Below are 21,558 nucleotides of genomic sequence, written 5' to 3' on the forward strand. Positions count from 1 at the left end.
TCACCAGTGCCGAGTACAGGGGAACAACCACCTCCCTGCTCCTGCTGGCCACACTATTTCTGATACAGGCCAGGATGCTATTGGCCTTCTTGGCCACCTGGGCACACTGCTAGCTCATATTCAGCCGGCTGTCAACCAGCATGCCCAGGTCTTTTTCTGCTGGGCAGCTTTCCAGCCACTCTTCCCCAAGCCTGTAGCGCTGCATGGGGTTGCTGTGACCCAAGTGCAGGACCCGGCACTTGGCTTTGTTGAACCTCATACAACTGGCCTCAGCCTATTGATCCAGCCTGTCCAGATCTCTCTGTAGAGCCTTCCTACCCTCGAGCAGATCAAGCCTCCCTCCCAACCTGGTGTCATCTGCAAACTTGCTGAGGGTGCGCTTGATCCCCTCGTCCAGATCATTGATAAAGATATTAAACAGAACTGGCCCCAATACTGAGCCCTGGGGAACACCACTTGTGACCGGCTGCCAATTGGATTTAACTCCATTCACCACAACTCTTTGGGTATGGCCATCCAGTGAGTTTTTTACCCAGTGAAGAGTATGCCAATCCAAGCCATGAGCAGCCAGTGTCTCCAGGAGAATGCTGTGGGAAACAGTGTTTGTCAAAGGCTTTACTAAAGTCTGGGTAAACTTTGGTAATTTCACAATGAATTTTGACGTTTTGGAAAGTGAGGACTGCATGTCTTATTTTAATAACCTTTCTAAAAGCTGAAGGTTTGGATAAGTATTTTTAGATGGATGCTGTCAAGAAGTCTTTTTAAGTATCTGCTAGAATATGAAGATCTATAAAATCACTTGGATTTTATTTCTCATTTACAGAACTATGCTTTGTACCAGCACTCTTTCTGCACTTAATACATCTTTGAACAAGTTTCTTTTTAGGCTTCTAGTTTTCGCCCTCTTTGCTGTCAAGACTCTCACATTTTTAACAGAAGGCCACGGTGTCTGGTCAATATTTCATTTTCACAAATGTCATTTAAACAAAAAATTAATGCATGCATTGGAACTAAATTTATTATTAAATCCATAATTTTGTCATGAAATGACAATATATAATGCAGCTTTTTATGTAGTTTTGCAGCACTTGTAGTGGTGCAAAATAATGCTTTTATTTTAATGAAAATAGGACTTTAGTAATAAAACCTCCAGACTTTTGAGAGGTGCAGTCTATTTTATCTCAATTGCAAGAAAAGACTTTATTATGGAGGGTTGGTTACTTCACTAGAGAAAATGAAGATAGAGGGAGTCAATTAGTGGCAGGCTTTCATCTGTTAATAGTGTTGCTTATGGAAAAGCCAATACAGAACTAATTCCAAAAAAAGAAAACTTTAAATCTTTTGGGGTTTAGATTTTTGATATTGGAAACAGCACAGATCCTTCTGTTGGAAACACTCCATGCTTTTACTGAAAGACTTGGAATAGGAGCCAGGCACCTGCAGTGTGTGGTGAGGTTAAACAAATCAGATGTTGGTGCCTGTTCTCCTACCTGCCAAGTGAGCTCAGTGGCTGTTGTGTTTAACTAACTCCATTACAAGCGTGTGAATGTAGTACAGCTTTAGCTGAGTACTTGTGTTGCCCTCCTTAGAGGAAGTTGGCTGGCTTTCCCAGAATGTACCTGGCTTGTCTCTAAGGTTCCGCTTTATTTGCTCTGTGTATTTTGTGTACGCAGCAATCTCCTCCTTACTTCTGTGGGGGTTTTGTACACTTGATTAACTTTGAGTGAGGGTTGGGGCTTTTGGGTTTTTTTTACAATAAATCATACACTTTGCATTCAGAGGGGTTTTTTTTTAACTTTGTGTCAGAACTGTCATATAGCTAACATAATGGGAAGCGTTTGTTCAAATTTGGTGTCTAAAGTGAGCTTGTGTTGATTTCAACTCACTTGGCTGCCAATAAAGAGTAAGAATTTACTCTGAAGAGGAGTTGGAAAATCAGTGTTTCCTATTCTTGATGCACATGTTTTCATCTCATATGGGTAAGTGAGGGGACTGTGAAATGAAATGGTCTTCTATTTAGAAGTTATGGTTGTACAGAGCAATGCCCTCATCCTAAAGCTACAGCCCCTACTGGCTCTTGTCAGCCAGCTAAGCATACACTGCTGATATTTTAATCCAGCCTCTGCTGGAGCAGATGAGCTGCGGCTCATCTTTTGGTTTTGGTGACTGTTGGTGGAGGGGACCCTTGAAGAGCAGAAATGAATAAAGGGGGCTTTGCCTGGAGCAATATTAAGTAGAAGCAGTGTTGGGTTTGTTGTTGGTCTTTCCCCCCCACCCCCCCAAATATCTAAAAGCCTCATAACTGCTTCAAAACATTATTTCACCATTAGAATTATCATCAAAACCTCTGGTGAAATAAATTTTATTTAAAATAAATATCTGCATATGCAAACTGCTTCTTGAAGAGGGGCCAAGTTTGCAGTTGCTCTACATGTCTATAAATCTGAGGCCAATGCTAGTAAATATTCCATACAGCAGCATGGCAAAACTCCTGAAGTGAATTATTGCCCATGTAAACTTGGATAAGGTGCTATTACTTCCCAGAATAAGGGGTGACTACATCTATTACTGTGCCTGAGCTGGGAATTCGCCTTGTCCCCTTTCTCAAGCTGAGATTTTTTTAGATTACAAAATACCTACATTGCAGAATGTAGCTTACATTCGTAGATAGTTAGAGTTAAAGGGCAAACAGTTTGAGGTTGCTTTTCATCTTAAGTATATGTACAAACCTAGAAAAGGGTCTCCTAGGTGCCCCTATATATGTTATGTTTAGCCAGTGTGCACACGCAGGCTCTGTTTTAGTGCTGGGCCAGGAAGGAATATTCCATTCAAACCCTTCTACATGCTCAGAGGCAGCTTGCCTATTTGTGTTGCAAAAGCAACGGTTTTGGCTGCAGCTTGTTTCTGTGGGCCGAGAGCTGTGTCCTGGAAAGCAGGCAAAGAGGCTATGGACAAGCAGTGCTCAGGCTGTTATTTGCTGAAGCACAAAGCTGGTGCTTTATCTCAGTTACTGGTAGGAAGCTCTAGCATTGTTGTCACTGCTGCTGCCTTCCTTGTTGGAGACAAGTCAGGAGGATGCAATCCAAGATCTTTTAAAGATCCCCTCCAGCGCCTGCCTACCTCGCAATTATCCTCATGTTTGTGCTCTTTGCAGAAACTTTTGGTTTGGAGAGAATGTGAAACGCATCAGGCCACATCGGAAAACTCAGAAACATCCTCTATGGTCCAAAATGTCTAAGCTCTTGTAGGGAAAAGTTCCTTAAGTCAGTTCTGAAGGCAATGCTCTGTTCTAGATCCCTGGCCAAAATGGCACATGCGTTAGTGAGCCTGTACCCCAACTTACAGGTATAATTTTCCAGTTTGTTTTTGGTTTTTTTAAAATCAAAACCAAAAAGAGACAGACAGGGCTACTTGCGGCCAGCAGAGAAGGCACTTGAGCTGACGTACTGTAAGGGCGTAAGTCATCGCTAGAATGTGAACAGAGTTGCAGCAAACCACAGCCTTCCAGTCTCTGCCCTAACTGAGCTGTTACACTGCAAAGTATCAGGTTCCCGGGTGGCAGGGGACAAAATTATGTGCCTGGCTGCCTGCTTTTTGCAAGGTTTCCTTGTCCATTGGGTTGGGGTTTAGATTCTCGTCTCAAATCGTTCCATTCAGAGATACAGTATACTAGAGAATATCTGTCCTGCCGTTCCAGGCCTGTCTGTGGAAAGTGTTTCTTCTTCTTCCCCTAAGCTAAATTATTGTCTGAAGTCTAGTGATGCCCAAGGAAGTTAGCTGCTGGCACTTTATTAGCTGTTCGTTATTGCACCTCTTTTACATTGTGCCTCTGCCCTTTGTTTCCAGCAGCTACTTGTTTAAAGTGATGGAGTTGTGACTGGGGCTACTACACATATCTCTTCTGCAGAGAATTTAAAGAAGTTCTCTTAGACTTGTTAAATCATGTATGAGACCACACAATGGGGAGACATTTCTGCACATTCATTCTACAGTGCAACTGCACTCAAACCCAGAGCTTTCTGCAGTGGAAACAGTTGTGTCAGTTGTTAACAAAGGGAAGCAAGCAGGCTCCTAAGAGAGAGCACAGTGGATACTCAAACTGTGAACCATGCTAATAGGGCCTGACAGTTAAAATATCGATCTTAAAATCTAGCAGAGTTGTGGCTGTATGGATCTGAACTTCCCCTTAGATAAAATGTTTACTGCTGCATCACAACTTCCTTAGTTTAGCCCACCTGAGCCCCACTGAGCCACTGTTGCAGCAGGATGGCTGGAAGCCCCTTGAGAAGGATCTGTGAGAGCAAGCAAAGGCAGGATGAACCATTCAGGCCTTCTTTATGGTGGGGGGGGGGTGTGTGTGCTATCTTGAAGCAGTATCAGCAGGGACATAGGTGTCTGCAGTTTGTTTTGCAGTGGAGTTAAAAGCAACATTTCACGTTTTCCATTCTATCAACTCTGGGATCCATCTTTTCATCCCAGCACGCATGGGAATTTTGCTTAGCAGTTTCTGCAGCCATTGTGGTAATGCAGCTGACCACTCCTCGTGCACAAACACAGACCTGACCTTGTGCTTCAACGTACAGTGCAGATGATCAGGAGGAGTGCCTTCTCCTCCGAGCTCTGTCCGGCACAAGAGCTGAACAAAAGTGTCACCCTTAAGTCAACTGTAACACTTCAAGCACACAGAACACATCAGTCTTCAAGGCAGTTTCTCATCCTGCTTGTTATGAGGAGCAAATAGTCCTGTGGACAGCTGAAGAAACACCACATACTTTCTAAAAAATTGTGTAACAGGAGCTATGAACTTACAGTAATGACAAGGACAGGGTTACTGTAATGATTTCAGTTTCGGAAGTGGGGTGGTTGTGGGGAATTCCCAGCCATGGATATCCTTTCCAATTTCCTCTTTTGAGGAGTTTGAATTGCTTATAAATATCCTCTCTGAGTCTGAGAGCACACAAGACAAGCTCCCCTCCTTTGGCTTTGCCTTTCTGCAGTGGTGAGTGATATTCTGAATTTGTGAGCTATATGCTGTGTTTTTAGCTGGACTAAAACAGGACTAATGCTTTAGCATGGGGGGGCTTTTCTGTATTCATGACAGGAGCAGCAGGGAATGCTAAAATGCAAGTTTCTCATGTCCATCTGCCTCTGTTGGGGAGTCCTTAGCTGAGCTTGTGGTCACACAGAGGGCATCTCTCCTTGTGAGGGGAGAAGCGGGTTCCCCAGCCATCAGCGCTGGGGCAGCTGTCCAGGCACAGCTATGGGTGTGATGGATGCTGTGGCAACAGTCTCTCAAAGGTGCTCCAGAACTGCTCATCTCTCTAATTGTGTGTCCGACAGCTCCGTGTCAGGCTTGGGCCAGGAACCATGAGGCTCTGTGTCTGCCTCGTGTTGCTCTCCTTTATTCTGTGCACAAGTGCTGAGAGGCCGCTTCTAGTCCGAGGTGGAAAATTTGTCCGGGATGCAGTGGGAGGTAAGCTGCTGTTACTGCAGGTCTTTCTCTCGGGAGCCCCCTCCCCGAGCACAGGTTACTGGCAGTTAAGGGACGCAGTCCTCAGAGGTGGGAGGTCCGCAGCTTCACATTAGGGACCCCGCTGGTTTCTGCTGCTGGAAGATGGCCTTGATCAGCCCCCGCAGGCCCTTTCCATGGGCACGCCCCTGTGCAAAGGCTGATGTGGAGAAGTGCCTCTCCGTGTTACTGGGCCTTTCAGCTCCTGGCTGAAATGGACTTAACTGATGACTCTTTAAAGTCAACATCATCTCTGTTTCTCTGCTTTCTTCAGGGGCATGGGATATGCTCAGAGCATACCAGGACATGCGCGAGGCAAATTATAAAGGTGCCGACAAATATTTCCATGCTCGTGGGAATTATGATGCTGCCCAAAGAGGACCTGGCGGTGCTTGGGCAGCCAAAGTGATCAGGTAATGGAGCGTATTTGGCTTGTTAACAGTGAGTTACTAGGGATTCAGGCATTCCAGTTAGAGTGAAGTCCTTTTTGACTTGTACTCAGCTTTTGACCTAGAAAGACAGTGGAGGGGAGGGGAAGCAGTTAATGTCTGAACAGGCTGTCTCTATAGGAATGGTGCCTCTCCTCCCACACGAGCTTGAGCCTTCCCCAGAAGGCAGATTCCTCACCTCTGCATTTCTGGTGAGAAGGAACTCCTTCCTTGCTGGTTCATTTCCTGACACAGCAGTTATGGATTCCACTGTGGTTCTCGGACAAGGACTGAATATGCGTTTGCATCTCGCTTTGAGAAGTCCTGTGGAAAAGCTAGTTTTACGTGAGCGAGGAAATCGATGCAAAGTGGAGTTAAATGCCGGTTGGTTCAGGTGGCCTTTTTTCTTTCTCTTAGCGATGCCCGGGAAATATCCCAAAGCAAAGGGAGTGGCAGAGGCGCGGAAGACACCCGAGCTGACCAAGAGGCGAATGAGTGGGGCAGAAGCGGCGGGGATCCCAACCGCTACAGACCTGCGGGCCTCCCCAGCAAATACTAGCGCTGCCCCCCGGGAGGCCATCTCTGCTCCCCTGTTACGCCTCCTCTGTGCAGCCCAATAAAGAAATTCTCCCGTAAACCGCTGCCTGCTGGCTCGCCTCCCTTCCTTCTGGGTGGGGACCTCCACTCCCAGCGCCGGCTTCGAGGGGAGCGGGACGCCCCGGCGGGTGGGCGCGCTCCCCGTGCGCGTCCCCGCGGGCCGGTGTCGGGGCGTCACGGGGGCCACCGGCGCTGCCGAGGGGCGAGAGGTCTGCCTCGGCCTCCCCGGGAGCCTCGGGGGCCGCTTTCCGCGGAGGAGGCGGCGGCGGCGGCCACGGCCGCGTCCCGCCGTGCCGGGCCGGGCGCTGAGGGGCGGCGAGGGCCCCGCCCCGGCTGTTGGGGGGTGTCCTCCCGGCGCCGCGCGGCGCCCCGCCCCGGCAGGGGGCGCTGCGGGGCGCTGCCCCGGCGCCGCTCTGGCCGCCGCTGCCGCCTCGTTGGCGCCGGCGCGGTTGTGGCGGGCCGCCATGGACCGTAACCCCTCGCCGCCCTCCAGCGAGGCGGAGGAGGAGGAGGGCGACGCGGTGGGGAACACGGTGTACAGCAAGCACTGGCTGTTCAGCATCCTCACCCGCCTCATCGAGGTGCGGGCCTGCGGGAGCGGGGGCGCCGTGAGGGAAGAGGCTGGCGGGCCCGGTAACGGTCAGCGCCTCGCGGGTGCGGTGCGACCCTTACCGGGACACACACACCCCCACACGGCGCGCCGGTTTCCTGGTTGTGTGGGGTTTTTTTTGCACCGCGACCGAAGCGATGGGTCGTTGTTAATGTTTCGTGGCGTTTCTCTGTCGTATGCTCGTAGCTCACGTACCGCCGCCCCCCCCGTGTGCGCCCCCACCCCCGTTTTCTCTCAGGTCATTAGCCCCGAGAAGACGGAGCCCACCGTGAGTCCCGGGGGAATCCAGACGGAGCTGGATGAAGAGATGGAGAATGACATTTGCAGAGTGTGGGACATGTCGATGGACGAGGTAGGAGCGATGGGCAGTGGTCGGACCTCAAGGGTGGTGCAGAGCTACGGCTGGCTTCTGCCCTCGGTGTTCGGTCAGAATCCTTCTGGAAATGGGAGAAGGCACAGAATTACGTGGGCTCGGTCAGCTTTCTGATTTCGACGGTGTTGATTATTCTCTGGTTTGGCTGGCAGCGCGCTGTGAGTCATTAGGCAGGGCAGGTGTGGTGAATTGGCATTAAGCAGGCTCATCACGAAGGCTGCTTTTCAAGACGAGCAAGTAAGTTGTGTGCTCTCTTAAGCCCAGCACTAGTTTGCAAAAGCAGGGCTTTTGTTGTGTCCTAGCTGCTGGGCTCTGTGCTGCTGTTTGAGGATGTAAAGCAGAGTTGTGTGCGAATGTGAAAGAAACAAGGTGGTCTGCCTAACCTTCCCTCCAGGTGTCTAATGGATCCTGTGGTGCTGGTTTTTAGGGTCAGCTGGCATAAATGGGGCCATATTCACACCTGTTGGCTTTCTGTATTATGTGCAGGGGTTGAACTGAAGCTCAGAGTTATTTGAAGACAGCACCTTAGCTGTAGCTGAAATTAACTCAGGTGCATAGCCTGTATCTTCAGCAGCTTGATTATGGAGATAATATTGATGTCATCTCTATAAACAGGCTTTTTTCCCTCTAGCAATTGTAATGCATCCTGCTGGTAAGTGTAGTTTTCTCTGATAGATAACAACCTTTTAAAGTTTAGCTACAGGCTCACAGTGGCAATGTAACATAGCTTTTTGGTCTTTTTCTCAACATTCTCAAATGCTGGAACAAATTCTCAAGTAAGAGATTTTTTTTTTTAGTTTAATTATTATTTTATTCCCTGGCTCTTTGTTTAGATGTTTCAAATAAACATGGAAGATGTGTCCTTTACTCCCAAATAGAGAACTAATTTTGTGGTTTAATGTGGTAAAATGAGGAGGTTTCCTCTTCTGTATGGTCTGATCAAGTGCTAATGGTAATCCCTTCCCTTGTTTCTTTTTGTATGTCTGGGTGATGTCACTGTCTGAAAACATGATACTTGCTGAATTCTGACTTAGGGCCTCTGACCCTCTGTTGAGAGAGAGCAAAAGAAACTAAATGTGACTTTTTGGCTCATTGTATAGCAAATCACTGGCATCCTGAATCACCATAGGGGCTTGCTGATCTTCTCCCATTGAAAAGCAAGGATTATTGGTATTAACTGTTGGGAAATAACTGATCTCTTGTAGTGAGTTTGACATCTCTTCGACTGAGTCCTTGTGCTGTGAGAAAAGGTTTGATTTTGCATTTGGAAATTGTAGAAGTCCGTTTACTTCTCCATTCACTTTCTCCACAGGATGTTGCTTTATTTCTTCAGGAGTTCAACGCCCCTGATATATTCATGGGAGTTTTTGCCAAGTCAAAATGCCCTCGCCTTACTGTAAGTATAGGCTGTCAAAAAGCGGTCCCATATTAATAGCAATAGTAAATAGCTCTGTACATGCATTTGCACCTATCTCCATCCTCCTCCCATTGCATGTTTGAATACATTAGGGAAACAAGGAGAAAATGCAAAATCAAAGTTTAAAATGCTTTTTTGCAGTGTTTTTAATATGGTCTAATCAGTAAGTATTTCAGCGATGCTGAAGCTGATATATGTCATTACTGATGAAGGACTAAGTTTATCGAATGTAGTTACAAGGCTTGTTATAAAAACCTGTGAAGACTGACCTTTTTTTCATTATTTGTTTCATGATTACTGAGCAGAAATAGTCATGAATTTTTTAAGTCAGACCTAGAAAAGTGCCATGGGTTGACCCTGGCTGGATGCCAGGTGCCCACCAAGCCACTCTATCTCTCTGCTCCTCAACTGGACAGGGGAGAGGAAATACAATGAAAGGCTCGTGGGTCGAGATAAGGACAGGGAGATCACTCACCAGTTACCATCATGGGCAAAACAGACTCAACTTGGGGAAATTAATTTAATTTATTACCAATCAAATCAGAGTAGGGTAATGAGAAATAAAACCAAATCTTAAAACACATTCCCCTCACCCCTCCCTTCTTCCCAGGCACAGCTTTACTCCCAAATTCTCTACCTCCTCCCCGCCGAGCAGCACAGGTGAACAGGGAATGGGGGTTGTGGTCAGTTCATCACATGTCTCTGCCGCTCCTTCTTCCTCACTCTTCCCCTGCTCCAGCGTGGGGTCCCTCCCATGGGAGACAGTTCTGCACGCACTTCTCCAACATGAGTCCTTCCCACGGGCTGCAGTTCTTCACAAACTGCTTCAGCGTGGGTCCCTTCCACGGGGTGCAGTCCTTCAGGCACAGACTGCTCCAGTGTGGGTCCCTTCCACAGGGTCGCAAGTCCTGCCAGCAAACCTGCTCCAGTGTGGGCTCCTTTCTCCATGGGGCCACAGGTCCTGCCAGGAGCCTGCTCCAGCGCGGGCTTTCTACGGGGTCACAGCCTCCTTTTGGCATCCACCTGCTCCGGCGTGGGGTCCTCCCCGGGCTGCAGGTGGAGATCTGCTCCACCGTGGACCTCCGTGGGCTGCAGGGGTACAGCCTGCCTCACCATGGTCTTCCCCAGGGGCTGCAGGGGAATCTCTGCTCCGGCGCCTGGAGCACCTCCTCCCCCTCCTTCTTCACTGACCTTGCAAGGGTGTCTGCAGGGTTGTTTCTCTCACATGTCCTCACTCCTCTCTCCAGCTGCAGTTTCTGTTCTGCAGCAACTTTTTCCCTGTCTTAAATATGTTATCCCAGAGGTGCTGCCACTGTCGCTGATGGGCTCGGCCTTGGCCAGCAGCAGGTCTGTCTTGGAGCTGGCTGGCATTGGCTCTACAGACACGGGGGAAGCTTCTAGCAGCTTCTCATAGAAGCCACCCCTGTAGCCCCCCTGCTACCAAAACCTTGCCACGCAAACCCAATACAAAAAGTAATCTTGGAGGTTCGGAACTGTTAGACACCAATACTTGATACTTTTTTTTTTTTTTCTCCCTTTGTTTTGATGTCATTGTGTTGCAGCTTGTATGACACAGTGTACTATAGGATTTAAGATAGGGTTTTCAAAGGTATTCAGTCTTGGTACAGATCCCCTTTCTCTGAAGTTACCAGACGCTTTACTTGAGGAGATGAGTAGAGGCATGTAGGGCTTTGAAAGTTCAGTACTTTGTGTTTTGAAAGTACAACCAAAATTTGGAAGCGAGTGCGAATTGGTCATCACAGCTACTTTCTTGAAATAGTGTCTGCTAGAGCGTCAGCTGTAATTTAGCAGAGGTAATAGCATGTTAATAATTAAGAAGATAACCTTGAGTGGTGAGAGTTGATATCCAACTTTAAATTGCTGAAAATGAATGATCCCCAGGACATTCTGTGTTAGCACCAGTCACCCACAGGTACTTCAGAGCTTTTGTGGTCACCTGTGTAGAAGTGTGCATCCTTTTAATGATTGTCTAGGCATGAATATTCTAATGGGATGCACTGCTTTTGGTTGGGTGTTGGGGTTTTTTTTTTATCTCTGCAATCAGAAAGTGGGCTTTGCTGGAAGCTTGTATTAAGACCTTTTTCTTATGGGAGAAAGTGAATATCTGTGAGGGTTGCGCTTACGTGGTGATATTTTTGTTCTTAGGACTCTTTATTGCTTTAATAATAGGGATGCCAGGTTAGCTTCAAAATGGTGTATATAGAATATGCAAGCAAAGTTGATTTCAAGATGTATTTGCTTTTATGGAACACCTTAATACCTAAATATCTGAATAGTACCTGTCATAAGTATATTTTAGGCTAGTCTAATAGCATCCTGTAGAAAAATCTGTATCTCTGTCTTGAAATTGGTGGGTCATAAGAACTTGGAAATCAAACTGAAAAATGTCTTTGAACCTTTCTTACTTTTGTCTTATGGCTGTGGAAATAAAATGGTGAACTGCATTGCAGTTGCCTCATTATACTGTGTTTTGACTTCTCAGGAAATCTGTGTGGGAATATTAGGAAATATGGCCTGTTTCCAAGACATATGCATGTCCATCAGTAAAGATGAGAATCTTGGGTAAGCATATATGTGCTTTATACATGCATGAGTACTGCTTTTCTGAGCTCACAATCATGAAATACATGTTACAGAAGGAACTAAGTTTGCCTGCCATGCCTCATCTTCATTCACACCTTTTTGTCTGACTGTATTTGTGTGGCAAGTGTTCAGTGAAGGAAGAAAAAAAAGGATACAGACCGCTATTTATTTTTGTTTTTAATCACCAGTCAAGTTCTTGAATCTTTAATTTCTAAGTTTGGCAATCTTGAACACTGGAAATGCATGCACAGTCAGGAAAAGCTGGTTTTAATCTAAAACATGGCTGCAGCTATGGAATTAACCTTTTTATAACTTTTTTTTTTTAAACAAAGATAGATTTTTATTAACTTTTATCTTACATTTCCTCCTTAAAGCCAAGTGTTATTGCAACGTTTGTGTGATTCAGACTCCCCAACTCTTCTGGAAACAAGCAGGTAGGATATCTCCGAAATCAATGCATTATTAGTGTAGTTGCCTGGGAAGAAAGTTGACAAGTGGGCTCACTATTTTATTATCCTCTCATCCTATCCTTTTATGATTTCCACATTGTTCTGGAATCTATTTGCTGTGAGCTGTATTTCTGTTTCTGTCACATCATTCTCATTATTTTGGATTTACACTTGTACAGCTAAAATAAATGAATTGGCTTCTAATTTGTTAAATGGGCAATTCTTTTCTAGGTTGTTGTTAACTTGCCTCTCCCAGCCTGAGGTGGCCAATGTGTGGGTTGAGAGAATCCGAGAGAACCCTTCTGTGTATGACTGTGTTTGCTTTATCATGTCCAGCTCTACAAATGGTAAGTTGCCAAAACAAGCTGGGAGTTAGTGGGTGTTCGCAGAAAAAAAAAGAACTTAAGTATGCAATTTCAAAGACAGATATTTTCAATTGGGAGTACAGAATTTCTTTAAAATAAAGTAAACCTCATGAATTTAAAGGACACCAAAATAAACTTGTCCTGCCTTTGCAGGTTTATAAATATATATAAAACCAACCAGAAAAGCACTCATAGAGGAAGAAGAAAGCTCTGTGGGGGAATCAAAATAAGTCTAATAGAAGAAATTGTTATTTGGCACAGTAAAGGAAATGACATAGTCCTCATTCAGGGATATACATGTGTCATTTTTGAGCATTGAAACAAAACCTCATTTAAATTCTTTTTTCAAATCAGATGGGTATTTTCTATTTTTTAAACTACCATACTTGTGGAATGTGAACTGGAGGAATGATTCAGTTACTCTGAATGTGTCGTGGTTTAACCTCAGCCAGCAACTGAGCACCACGCAGCCGCTTGCTCATTCCCCTTCTGGTGGGATGGGGGAGAGAATCAGAAGAGTAAAAGTGAGAAAACTCGTGGGCTGAGATAAAGACAGTTTAATAAGTAAAGCAAAAGCCACTCACGGAAGCAAAGCAAAGCAAGGAATTCATTCACCACTTCCCATCGGCAGGCAGGTGTTCAGCCGTCTCCAGGACAGCAGGGCTGCGTCACGCGTAACTGTTACTCAGGAAGACAAATGCCATAACTCCAAACGTCCCCCCTCTTCCTCCTTCTTCCCCAGGTTTACATGCTGAGCATGATGACTTATGGTCTGGGATATCCCTTGGGTCAGTTGGGGTCAGCTGTCCCAGCTGTGTCCCCTCCCAACTCCTTGTGTCCCCCCAGCCTGCTTGCGGGTGGGGTGGGATGAGAAGCAGAAAAGTCCTTGACTCTGTGTAAGCCCTGCTCAGCAATAACGAAAACATCCCTGTGTTACCAACACTGTTTTCAGCACAAATCCAAAGCACAGCCCCATACCAGCTACTATGAAGAAAATTAACTCTATCCCAGCCAAAACAAGCACAGAATGGCAGCTGAATACTGCACAGCCTTTGGGTATGCAGTCAGTGGTACAGAAATCAATCTTAGCACTAATTTAGCAGAAACCACACTAAGCACCTAATAACGAAAATACTTTGAATAGCATTTATGTTTTGCGTCCAACTCAATTGTAACAGCAGTTATCATTTGTCTAGGAATCCTAATAATCTAGCTTTTTCAGTTTGGTTGTGGTTTTTTAATGACAATCCTCAGAAATCCTGCTCCATCCAATTGAAATCACAGATCTACTTAAGTAAAATGCAGATTCGCAGGTGTAAGATTAGCAGAAACCTGCATATTTAGGGACAAATCTTGGAAAAGTTTTACTTCAGAAGCAGAAGTTGCAACTTTTCAGGAATATGAAGTCTCTGCAGAATCAAGTTCCTGCTTCATAAATGGCATGATAAGGTAGAAGGTGTCAGTGATCTTTCATAGAATTCCTGTTTATCAAGCTCTTCGCCTGAGCTGTGCAGCAAAAAGGAATTAAACATCATGAGTAGGTCGTGAACAAAACTAATATATTTCAGCACTGAATTTGCTCTGAATACTTTTATATATTAGCATGTTGTGAGCTAATTTTTGCTCTTGGTTTTTATTTTTGTTGAAATTTACACATTCTTTCTTGTGCAGTTGAATTGCTGGTAAAAGTAGGTGAAGTAGTGGACAAACTCTTTGATCTAGATGAAGAGCTAATGTTAAACTGGATTAAAAATGGCACTTGTCGGTCTGTGGGACCATCTGTAGATGACTCCCCTGAAGAACTTCCAGATTTTAAGATTGTGCCCTGTATACTTGAAGCAGCCAAACAAGTCCGGTATGTGAGATTTCTTTTTGGTTTCATGGCTGGGGAGACTCCTTATAACCTTGTTAAGGCCTGTGTGTAAACATCTTGATTTCACTGGGAGCTGCGTAGTTTGACAGATCACTAGAATACATTTTCCTGTAGTTATAATTTGAAATGAGTCAACTAGTTTGTTAGCAGAGAGAATGGCAGTGATTGCTGATAGTCTTCTGTGTGTTCAAAACACACAGAATATAAACTCAGTAGTCAGATCTTTAATTTGTCTTTGTTTTTTCGTTTGTTCTGTGCAGATCAGATAATCCAGAAGGACTTGATGTTTATATGCATATTTTGCAGCTCCTGACCACAGTGGATGAGGGTATTCAGGCTATTGGTAAGACACTTGAATAGCTACGTACAGTGGGACCAAGAACAGCAGTAACTTCTAGATCATCAGATATTTAATGGGGAGAAAAATAATTCATGTACCTAGATTAAATTTGTTGGGTTGGTGGGTTCTCTTTCTTTCTTTCTCAAGTGCAGGCTCCTGATGGAGGAAAAGAGACTTGGAGTTTGCTTTATGACCTCGTTTGCCATGAACTTTGCCAACCAGACGATCCACCAATTATTGTGCAGGAGCAGAAGACTGTATTGGCCTCTATTTTGTCCGTGCTGTCTGCTATGTTTGCTTCACAGACAGAACAAGAATATACCAAGATGAGGAAAAGCAAGTCGTGCTTTTTTCTGTTTTCTTTTGTTTTGTTGGTTTGTTTTTGGTTTTTTTTTTCTTTACAAAAAGATGTGTTGGTTTGGTTCATCAGATAGGATTATCTGGATGCAAATTAAACATACTAGCCTCTCTTGAGTTACTACTAGAGACATTTTCCTTCTCATATTCCTTACCCCTGGTATATACTTTTCATAGATACAGGTTAGCTTGCAGAAAAAATGGTTTTGATTTTCTATTACATTTCCACTTGCTTCTTTAAAACAGTCTTTGAATGACAAAACACAACACTGTCAAAATATAGATTCCTATAGCTTTTGTATAAAATCTTGTGGTGTGTTTCAAAATTCTAATGCCTTGAAAGGATGGGGAAAAATTTTCAGTGTTAAACTTCCATTTTCTTGTTACTTTATATTAGATATGCCTCTGATTGGGAGCTTGATTCGTATCTTACAATACATGGAGGGCTGTGGGAAGAGATCTGTTGATAATTCAAAGGAGTCTGAACAAGGAGAGACTGGAAGGGCCGATGTAAATGAGGAAGATTTCCATTTAAAAATTTTGAAGGATATTTGCTGTGAATTACTTTCCAATATGCTTCAAGAACTGACCAAGGTAAGAATAAACAAAATTCTAAGAGGGGTTTCTGCATGGTAGGTAAGAAAAAAGACATTACTATGAACGTGGGCATTTTTCTGTGCAAGTGAAGTTGCATACTGGAAATTCATTAGAGAATCAATCAGAAGGTGAGTAGCAGCATGTGTGTGAGATGGCAGGGACACAGGTTTTTTGAGGTGTGCACCTTCAGGGCTGGGATTCTGTATGGTAAATTCTCTAGGTGTATGTTGCCATTTCTTTTGAATGAAAACCCATTTATTTAAGGAAAAGAAAGAATATCAATATATAGACTACTTCTCTCAGCTGCACTTTTTTATTATGGGAGCATTCAGATTGAGACTTGTGATGCGTGAGCTTTCACACCTTTTTGTATTAGCTACATCTGGCATTCTCTGAGAACTGTAAGTTCTGGTTGTTTTACCCATTTTTGAGAACGAAGCGCATACTGTAGACACTGTGTGCACAATTTTGAGTTTGTTCTTTCGACAACTGTTTGTGACATGCTAGTTGTATTTCTCATTTTGTTTTCCAGGAAAATACGTTAGAAGGACTACACCAGGGACATTTAAATGAACAGACATGTTCCTGTGCGTTTCAGAACCTCTTACCTCTGTATTTCGCATCGGTGAGTGTTTGACAAGGTCTTTAACATAGCTGAAAAAATACTATGTGGGTGGCAAGACCTTTCAGAATCAGATGTAGAAATAGGACAGAATTGCTCAGACAGGAGTAATATGCCATTCTAAACAGTTGTACCCTGTCTGTCTCCTTTGGCTTACTTCAGCCAGAGCTTTGCCTACATCATCAGCGGATACAAGGGTCAAACTGTGCTGAAATGAATGGATGTCTGCAAATTTATGCTAGCTGAAAATTTGTCCTGTACATTTTTATAGAATAATTATTCTAAATATTTTTCATAGGGAGCTTTTCTTTGTGTACTTTTAAACAATAAAATAAGAGTTTCGGGAAGGCGATAATGTTTCAAAATTTAGACCAACTGAAATTGCGGGGTTTAGGAGAGAGGGATCTACTGTGGAGCATTTTCCATTATTCTTTGCAGTGACTGCTGCTGGCTGCTGTTGGTGGGAAGATATAGAAGTAGAAAGACCCCCTATACCGAGTATAAGAATTCTGTGTTCCATGCAAGTTGTTTTTGGTTGGTTTTTTTGTTTGTTTGGTTGGGTTTTTTTACTTTTTGTGCATGTGTGTGTTTGCAATTTATTTCCAGGTGGAGAGTTTCCTTGAAGTTCTGCGTGAGGCTGATCAGACACTTGCTGACAATCTAGAAAAACGTTTCCCAAGCCTGAAGGTTCATGCCTAAGAATGTACCTGAACTATTTTCCTTCTTTGGAATGAAGATTTTAGACTGTTTCATTACAGTGTTTCAGAAATCAACTTTTCAGAAAATGCAGGAGAATGAGACAACCTCCTTACCAACAGGTGGCTTTTAAGAAGTGTTCCAGGTAGCCCTGATTAACCTAAGGTTAATCTGGTCTGTATGGGGAAGGAAATTACTGTAAATTCAATTTTGCATCTTCCATCCTGTTTGCTCTGGTGATGAGAGACTGTTGATTTCTAATTGCTCTTCTGCAGCATAGTTTTCTTTGAATAACTCTTGATTCTGTGCTTTTCAACTTAAGTTGAAACAACAAAATGAATGAAATGCACTGAGTAGTTTTTTTAACATGATGCTGGTTTCTTCCAAGTTGCTGTTGGCAAAAGGAGGATTGATCAATGGGAAATCCCAGATGTCCTCTGCCTAAGGACCTTCAAGCACCTGATAAAAACAAGAGTTTAATTACACAGAGTTGCAGAGTTGTTTGGGGTTTTTTTTCTCCCCCGACCTTTTAGATCATATCAGTACCTCGAGCAGGTATTGTAACAGAAATGTTTCATCCTGCTCCTCTAAAATCTTCACACTTCTTACATTGAAGCCTCTTCTACATTGCAGCTCTGAGTTGGGGCATCTAGGTCCTGTGCAGTCTAAAGGATCTGAGAATATGGTTACCAGTGGTCTGTGCTGCAGCTTCCAACCATTGCAGCCAGTTATCCAGAGTTGGACTTGTAGGGCGGGTTTGGATTTAATCCATGGCATACTTGCAAACTTTCTGCTTTTTTTAAAGCAGTCTATACTTGAGTTTAGGAATGTAACATATATCAGACAGTTCTTTCCTCATTCCTGTGTTTTACGAATTATCTGTGAATGATATTAGAAATGCCATGTTAGCCTCAGTTTTTCAGAGGAGCTTAAGTTGTTAGGCCACTTGCAGTAAATTCAGTCTACAGTCTTCTAAAAATCCCACTTTCAGTTATATTACATTCTAACTTCATTACATTTTTAGATCACCTGCCTGCGTGCAGCGCAGCTAACATTTTCTGTGTCTGAAAAGACAGTATAGCAACACATCAGCTTCACTGTTTCTGTAAATGAGAGTGCAAAACAATTGGTCTTTACGAGGTTTGAGATGTAAAAGAAAATTGGGAACCAGAGCATGGAGAATAACTTAATACCATATACACATGTGCCCTGGCTCTCCAGGTTTTTATAGACTTTAAGTATTGTGCTGGGCCATGTTTTGTTTGCCCTGAGTTACCTGTACATGTGGTAAAAACCAGTATGTGTCTATGTATATAGCCTTTTCATCCAAACTTCCAGTTTTCAAAAATAGTGCAATTTAGTCATTCCCTTGGGCTGCCAGCAGCATCTTAGTTGTCGGGAGGGGATTTAGAATTACGAGTATCTGACTTGTGTCACCGAAAAGAATTGCCACGGTTTCTATCAATTTTTGTATGCTGTGTTTATTGGAGAAGACTGGTAACTGTGAATAGGATGACAGCATTTTTCATACTACTTTGACAATTTTGGGCTATTTTCTTAAACCTACAGATTTGTAATAAAGTTTCTTTTTTAAAAAAAAAAAACCTGTACGCTTTCCTTCATTCTAAGGGGCAATTAAATTTGTTTTCTGAGTCACTGGAAATGTCTGTTACTCTCAAATATGTCATTTGTAAGAGGAAAATTGAACCTCTTTATAATGCCAATTTCCTGTAAAATATGTTGTCCTTCATTGGATATTCGTTTTAACTCTCTCTTGCTTTCTTTGCTTAGTCATTTTTATGGTCTGGAAGTTTATGTGTCTCTCATCCAGTCGTTAACAGTTTTCTGAGCTTAGTTTGTCCCCAGGTGTATCATAAGTATCTTTATGATAGTCCACCATAGTTAAGAATTATTTGTGGTTTGTGTCTCTTGAAATTTGTTGCAGTTGTTGAAATTTTGCAGTAGTTGTTTAATGTACAAAAAAGCTGAGACAAGATCTGTTGTTTTATTTTGTTCCTTCTTCTTTTCAGTGCACAAATATCCAGTATTGGGTGATTAATTGTTAAATGTGGTATCAGTAATTACAATGAGTAGGTGAGATAAATCATTTACCTGATAAAATTATTGCCTAAGTGGAATGGTATCTAAAGCCTGTCATGTGGTAGAAAAAATGACTGATGTCAATAAGTGGGAAACCCACTGGGTCCCATCCTCCCGCTCTTCTGCAGTAGAAGCAGCTGTAGAAACGGGTCCATCAGCCTCCCTTCAGCAGAATGATAATTCCAGTATGCCGGGAATGTTTATCCTTGATAAACATGGTGAAATGGAGACCAAATTCCCCCTTTGCCCCCCCAAACAGCTGCTCTTGTGCTGTCTGTGCTGCACAGGTGGGGCAGCACTGTCTTCAGGAGCAAGAGGCTGGTGTCCAACTGAATGCGAGGTGAATGTGCAATTTTTTTGGAATTCAGATGTGGAAGAAACTATTTGTGATAGCAGGTGAATGATGTGTTTGGAAATGGTGTGCCTGTATTTTATCATCTTGCCAGCAGGGATCTCCCTTAGGCTGTGCTTTGTGAACATCTTGTGTCCGTTTTTTTTGATGGTGTTGGGTTTGGTGGGGGGGGTGTTTGGTTTTTTGGTTGTTGGGGGGTTTTTTTGTTCCCTCTCCTAGCCATGCTTTGACACGGACCGGCAAGCCAGATCTCTGGGCTAGTTGATTCAGAATGGTTATCTATCTGTACAAGCAGGCGAGCAGCTTTCTTCCAGACCAAAGATCTGATTACCTCCATAACATCCTCGTTTGGGGAAAAATGAGAAGTACTTGTCACTGCTTTGGGCAGAGCTCTGAACAAGAAGTGGGTATCGGAAGCATTGAACTAAAGTAACAGGAACATGGTCCTGTTTGGACAGAGCTGGGTGTGAACTGTGGCATGAGAACACCTAGAAAATAAAGGTAGAAATCAGACTGGAAGGCCTTATCTTAAATTAGGCTAGGTTTCTAACATTCTTGACTCATACTTTATGTACATTTGACATCTTTTTCCTGCATAGTAACTTTTCCCTGGTGGGGCAAAGCACCATAAACCCAAAGAAATTTGATATGTGGGGAAAAAAACCAATACTGGAATGCTTCATCTGCTCCCCCGACAGTGCGAGGAGATTGTTGCTGCTGTTGATATCCTAATGCTTGCCTAATATTCATGTCACAAACGTGTCCTTTCTGGTGGACTAAACCAGGAAACCTAATATGCTTGGAAGTTCTTTTCTATGCTTTTCCATATTCAGGTCACTCTGCTTTCTTAATTGTCTGTCATTACTTTTTTAATTCATATTTTCTTGTAACTGCTGTGGTGATTCCTTTTTCGATGAGATTATGTGTTGTTAGGATTGACCTGTTGTAACTAACTACCTTTTGCTGTAAGCTGCATGCAAAAAAACCAAAAAAAAACCCCAAACCCCCAATCTTTATTTGTAAGTTAACCACCTTCATAGTTATTACACTGGTATGAAAAGGTATGGATAAGTTACTGTGGTTTTGTTTGTTGGTTTTGAAATTCTGCTCTTTCCCACAAACCTTATTTTGGCTGTTCCTGAGACTTAAAAGCAGCAGTATCTCTGTTATCTTTTTCACTCAAGAATTTGCTTTTGTTTCTAGAGCAGAATCTTTCAGTCACGGCAGTTCCTTGACATGTCCTTTATTTTTCCCTCAAGATTAAATGTCCATTTTTTTCCTTTTTAATGCTTGCTGTTTACTTATTTTTTTGTTCTGGATGATGATGCAATTCATGTGCTCTGCCCAACTCAATGAGAAAGGAAGAACCTGCTACACCTGGGGCAAGGACCAGTCTGCTGTAATATTACACGATTTCTCAAAAATCCTTCATGGGAAGACAAACAAAAGCCTGAGCAGCCGTGTGTTTGCTCCCCGTGTGCGTCAGTCATGCAGTTAGTGTGCCCCTCAGTAGGAGCCGACAAGGCGTGTGCTAAGTGAACCTGACATCACAAAGTTGGTAAAATAAACCAGGTTATTTCCAATAGCTATGAACAGAGGTTTTGCAATGGGAAATGTTGCTCCTATTCCTCCTTTTATTTGCCTCCCTGATTCAATTATTTACCTCTTTTCCAAAAAAAATGGTTTTATAATGCAAGGAGCTGACGTCTAAGCTTGGTAAGACAAAAGGTTTGCTTCTGAGTTATTGTGAAGAAAATGAACAAACCCAGGGAAAACCCACTGGGGTTCTGGTTTCTTTCTTCCAGTTCAGGTCTTTGGGAGTTAGCTGCATGTCTTCATGATGTCTCAGAAAAGTTTGAGAGCTGAATTTTATACAAAGACTAATGCAAAAAAGAATGCTTGAAAAGGTAACGGTGGTGGGATGCTGTGAAGAGAAGTAAGGCAGCAACACTAGAGAAAGAAAAGAGATGAAGAAGGGATACTGGAGAATGAAAGAAAACAGGAAAAAACTGGAAGAATTATGACAAACGGGATAAATAGCGAGTAAGTGTGATGTTGAAGGAGAAAAGTATTAAATATCGGTAACAACGTTAGCATTCTAGATCTGTCCAGGTGGAATAGCTAATGTGCGGTCACCTATCAAAAAAGTTTTTATTTTCAAAGCTGAATGTCCTTTGTAGTTTTTCCTGGTCTCATGGAAATGAGACAAGTTTAAGGTGAAGGTGAGGTCTTAAAAACCACAGCAGGTGGGCAGACTAGTATTGCTTGA

The 21,558-nt window shown here is 43.4% G+C and overlaps 2 protein-coding genes across 2 annotated transcripts; both read left to right on the forward strand.

The window, feature by feature from the left end:
* The first annotated feature begins 525 nt into the window (after window positions 1-525).
* LOC115351486 (serum amyloid A protein-like) lies at window positions 526-6,574 on the forward strand. Its single transcript, XM_030038215.2, has 4 exons — window positions 526-4,999; window positions 5,341-5,473; window positions 5,784-5,922; window positions 6,355-6,574. The coding sequence occupies exons 2-4, from the start codon at window positions 5,368-5,370 to the stop codon at window positions 6,494-6,496; spliced, it is 387 nt and encodes a 128-aa protein (XP_029894075.1). The 5' UTR covers window positions 526-4,999; window positions 5,341-5,367; the 3' UTR covers window positions 6,497-6,574.
* Window positions 6,575-6,938: 364 nt separating this feature from the next.
* SAAL1 (serum amyloid A like 1) lies at window positions 6,939-18,833 on the forward strand. Its single transcript, XM_030038209.1, has 12 exons — window positions 6,939-7,115; window positions 7,383-7,496; window positions 8,830-8,913; window positions 11,438-11,517; window positions 11,913-11,972; window positions 12,219-12,334; window positions 14,024-14,207; window positions 14,486-14,568; window positions 14,713-14,901; window positions 15,320-15,516; window positions 16,052-16,144; window positions 16,748-18,833. The coding sequence occupies exons 1-12, from the start codon at window positions 6,999-7,001 to the stop codon at window positions 16,838-16,840; spliced, it is 1,410 nt and encodes a 469-aa protein (XP_029894069.1). The 5' UTR covers window positions 6,939-6,998; the 3' UTR covers window positions 16,841-18,833.
* Window positions 18,834-21,558: the final 2,725 nt, after the last annotated feature.

The sequence above is a fragment of the Aquila chrysaetos genome, chromosome 16, assembly GCF_900496995.4.
Source record: "Aquila chrysaetos chrysaetos chromosome 16, bAquChr1.4, whole genome shotgun sequence".
In the NCBI taxonomy this organism is placed as follows: Eukaryota; Metazoa; Chordata; class Aves; order Accipitriformes; family Accipitridae; genus Aquila; species Aquila chrysaetos.

What these genes read in the sequence shown, in the direction of transcription:
- LOC115351486 (XM_030038215.2), top strand. Translation starts at nt 5,368, where the DNA reads ATGAGGCTCTGTGTCTGCCTCGTGTTGCTCTCCTTTATTCTGTGCACA. An exon ending in TGTCCGGGATGCAGTGGGAG is followed by an intron (nt 5,474 to 5,783) that starts GTAAGCTGCTGT and finishes TGCTTTCTTCAG; the next exon opens with GGGCATGGGATATGCTCAGA. An exon ending in TGGGCAGCCAAAGTGATCAG is followed by an intron (nt 5,923 to 6,354) that starts GTAATGGAGCGT and finishes TCTTTCTCTTAG; the next exon opens with CGATGCCCGGGAAATATCCC.
- SAAL1 (XM_030038209.1), top strand. Translation starts at nt 6,999, where the DNA reads ATGGACCGTAACCCCTCGCCGCCCTCCAGCGAGGCGGAGGAGGAGGAG. An exon ending in GGGACATGTCGATGGACGAG is followed by an intron (nt 7,497 to 8,829) that starts GTAGGAGCGATG and finishes CTTTCTCCACAG; the next exon opens with GATGTTGCTTTATTTCTTCA. An exon ending in TGAGGGTATTCAGGCTATTG is followed by an intron (nt 14,569 to 14,712) that starts GTAAGACACTTG and finishes TTCTTTCTCAAG; the next exon opens with TGCAGGCTCCTGATGGAGGA.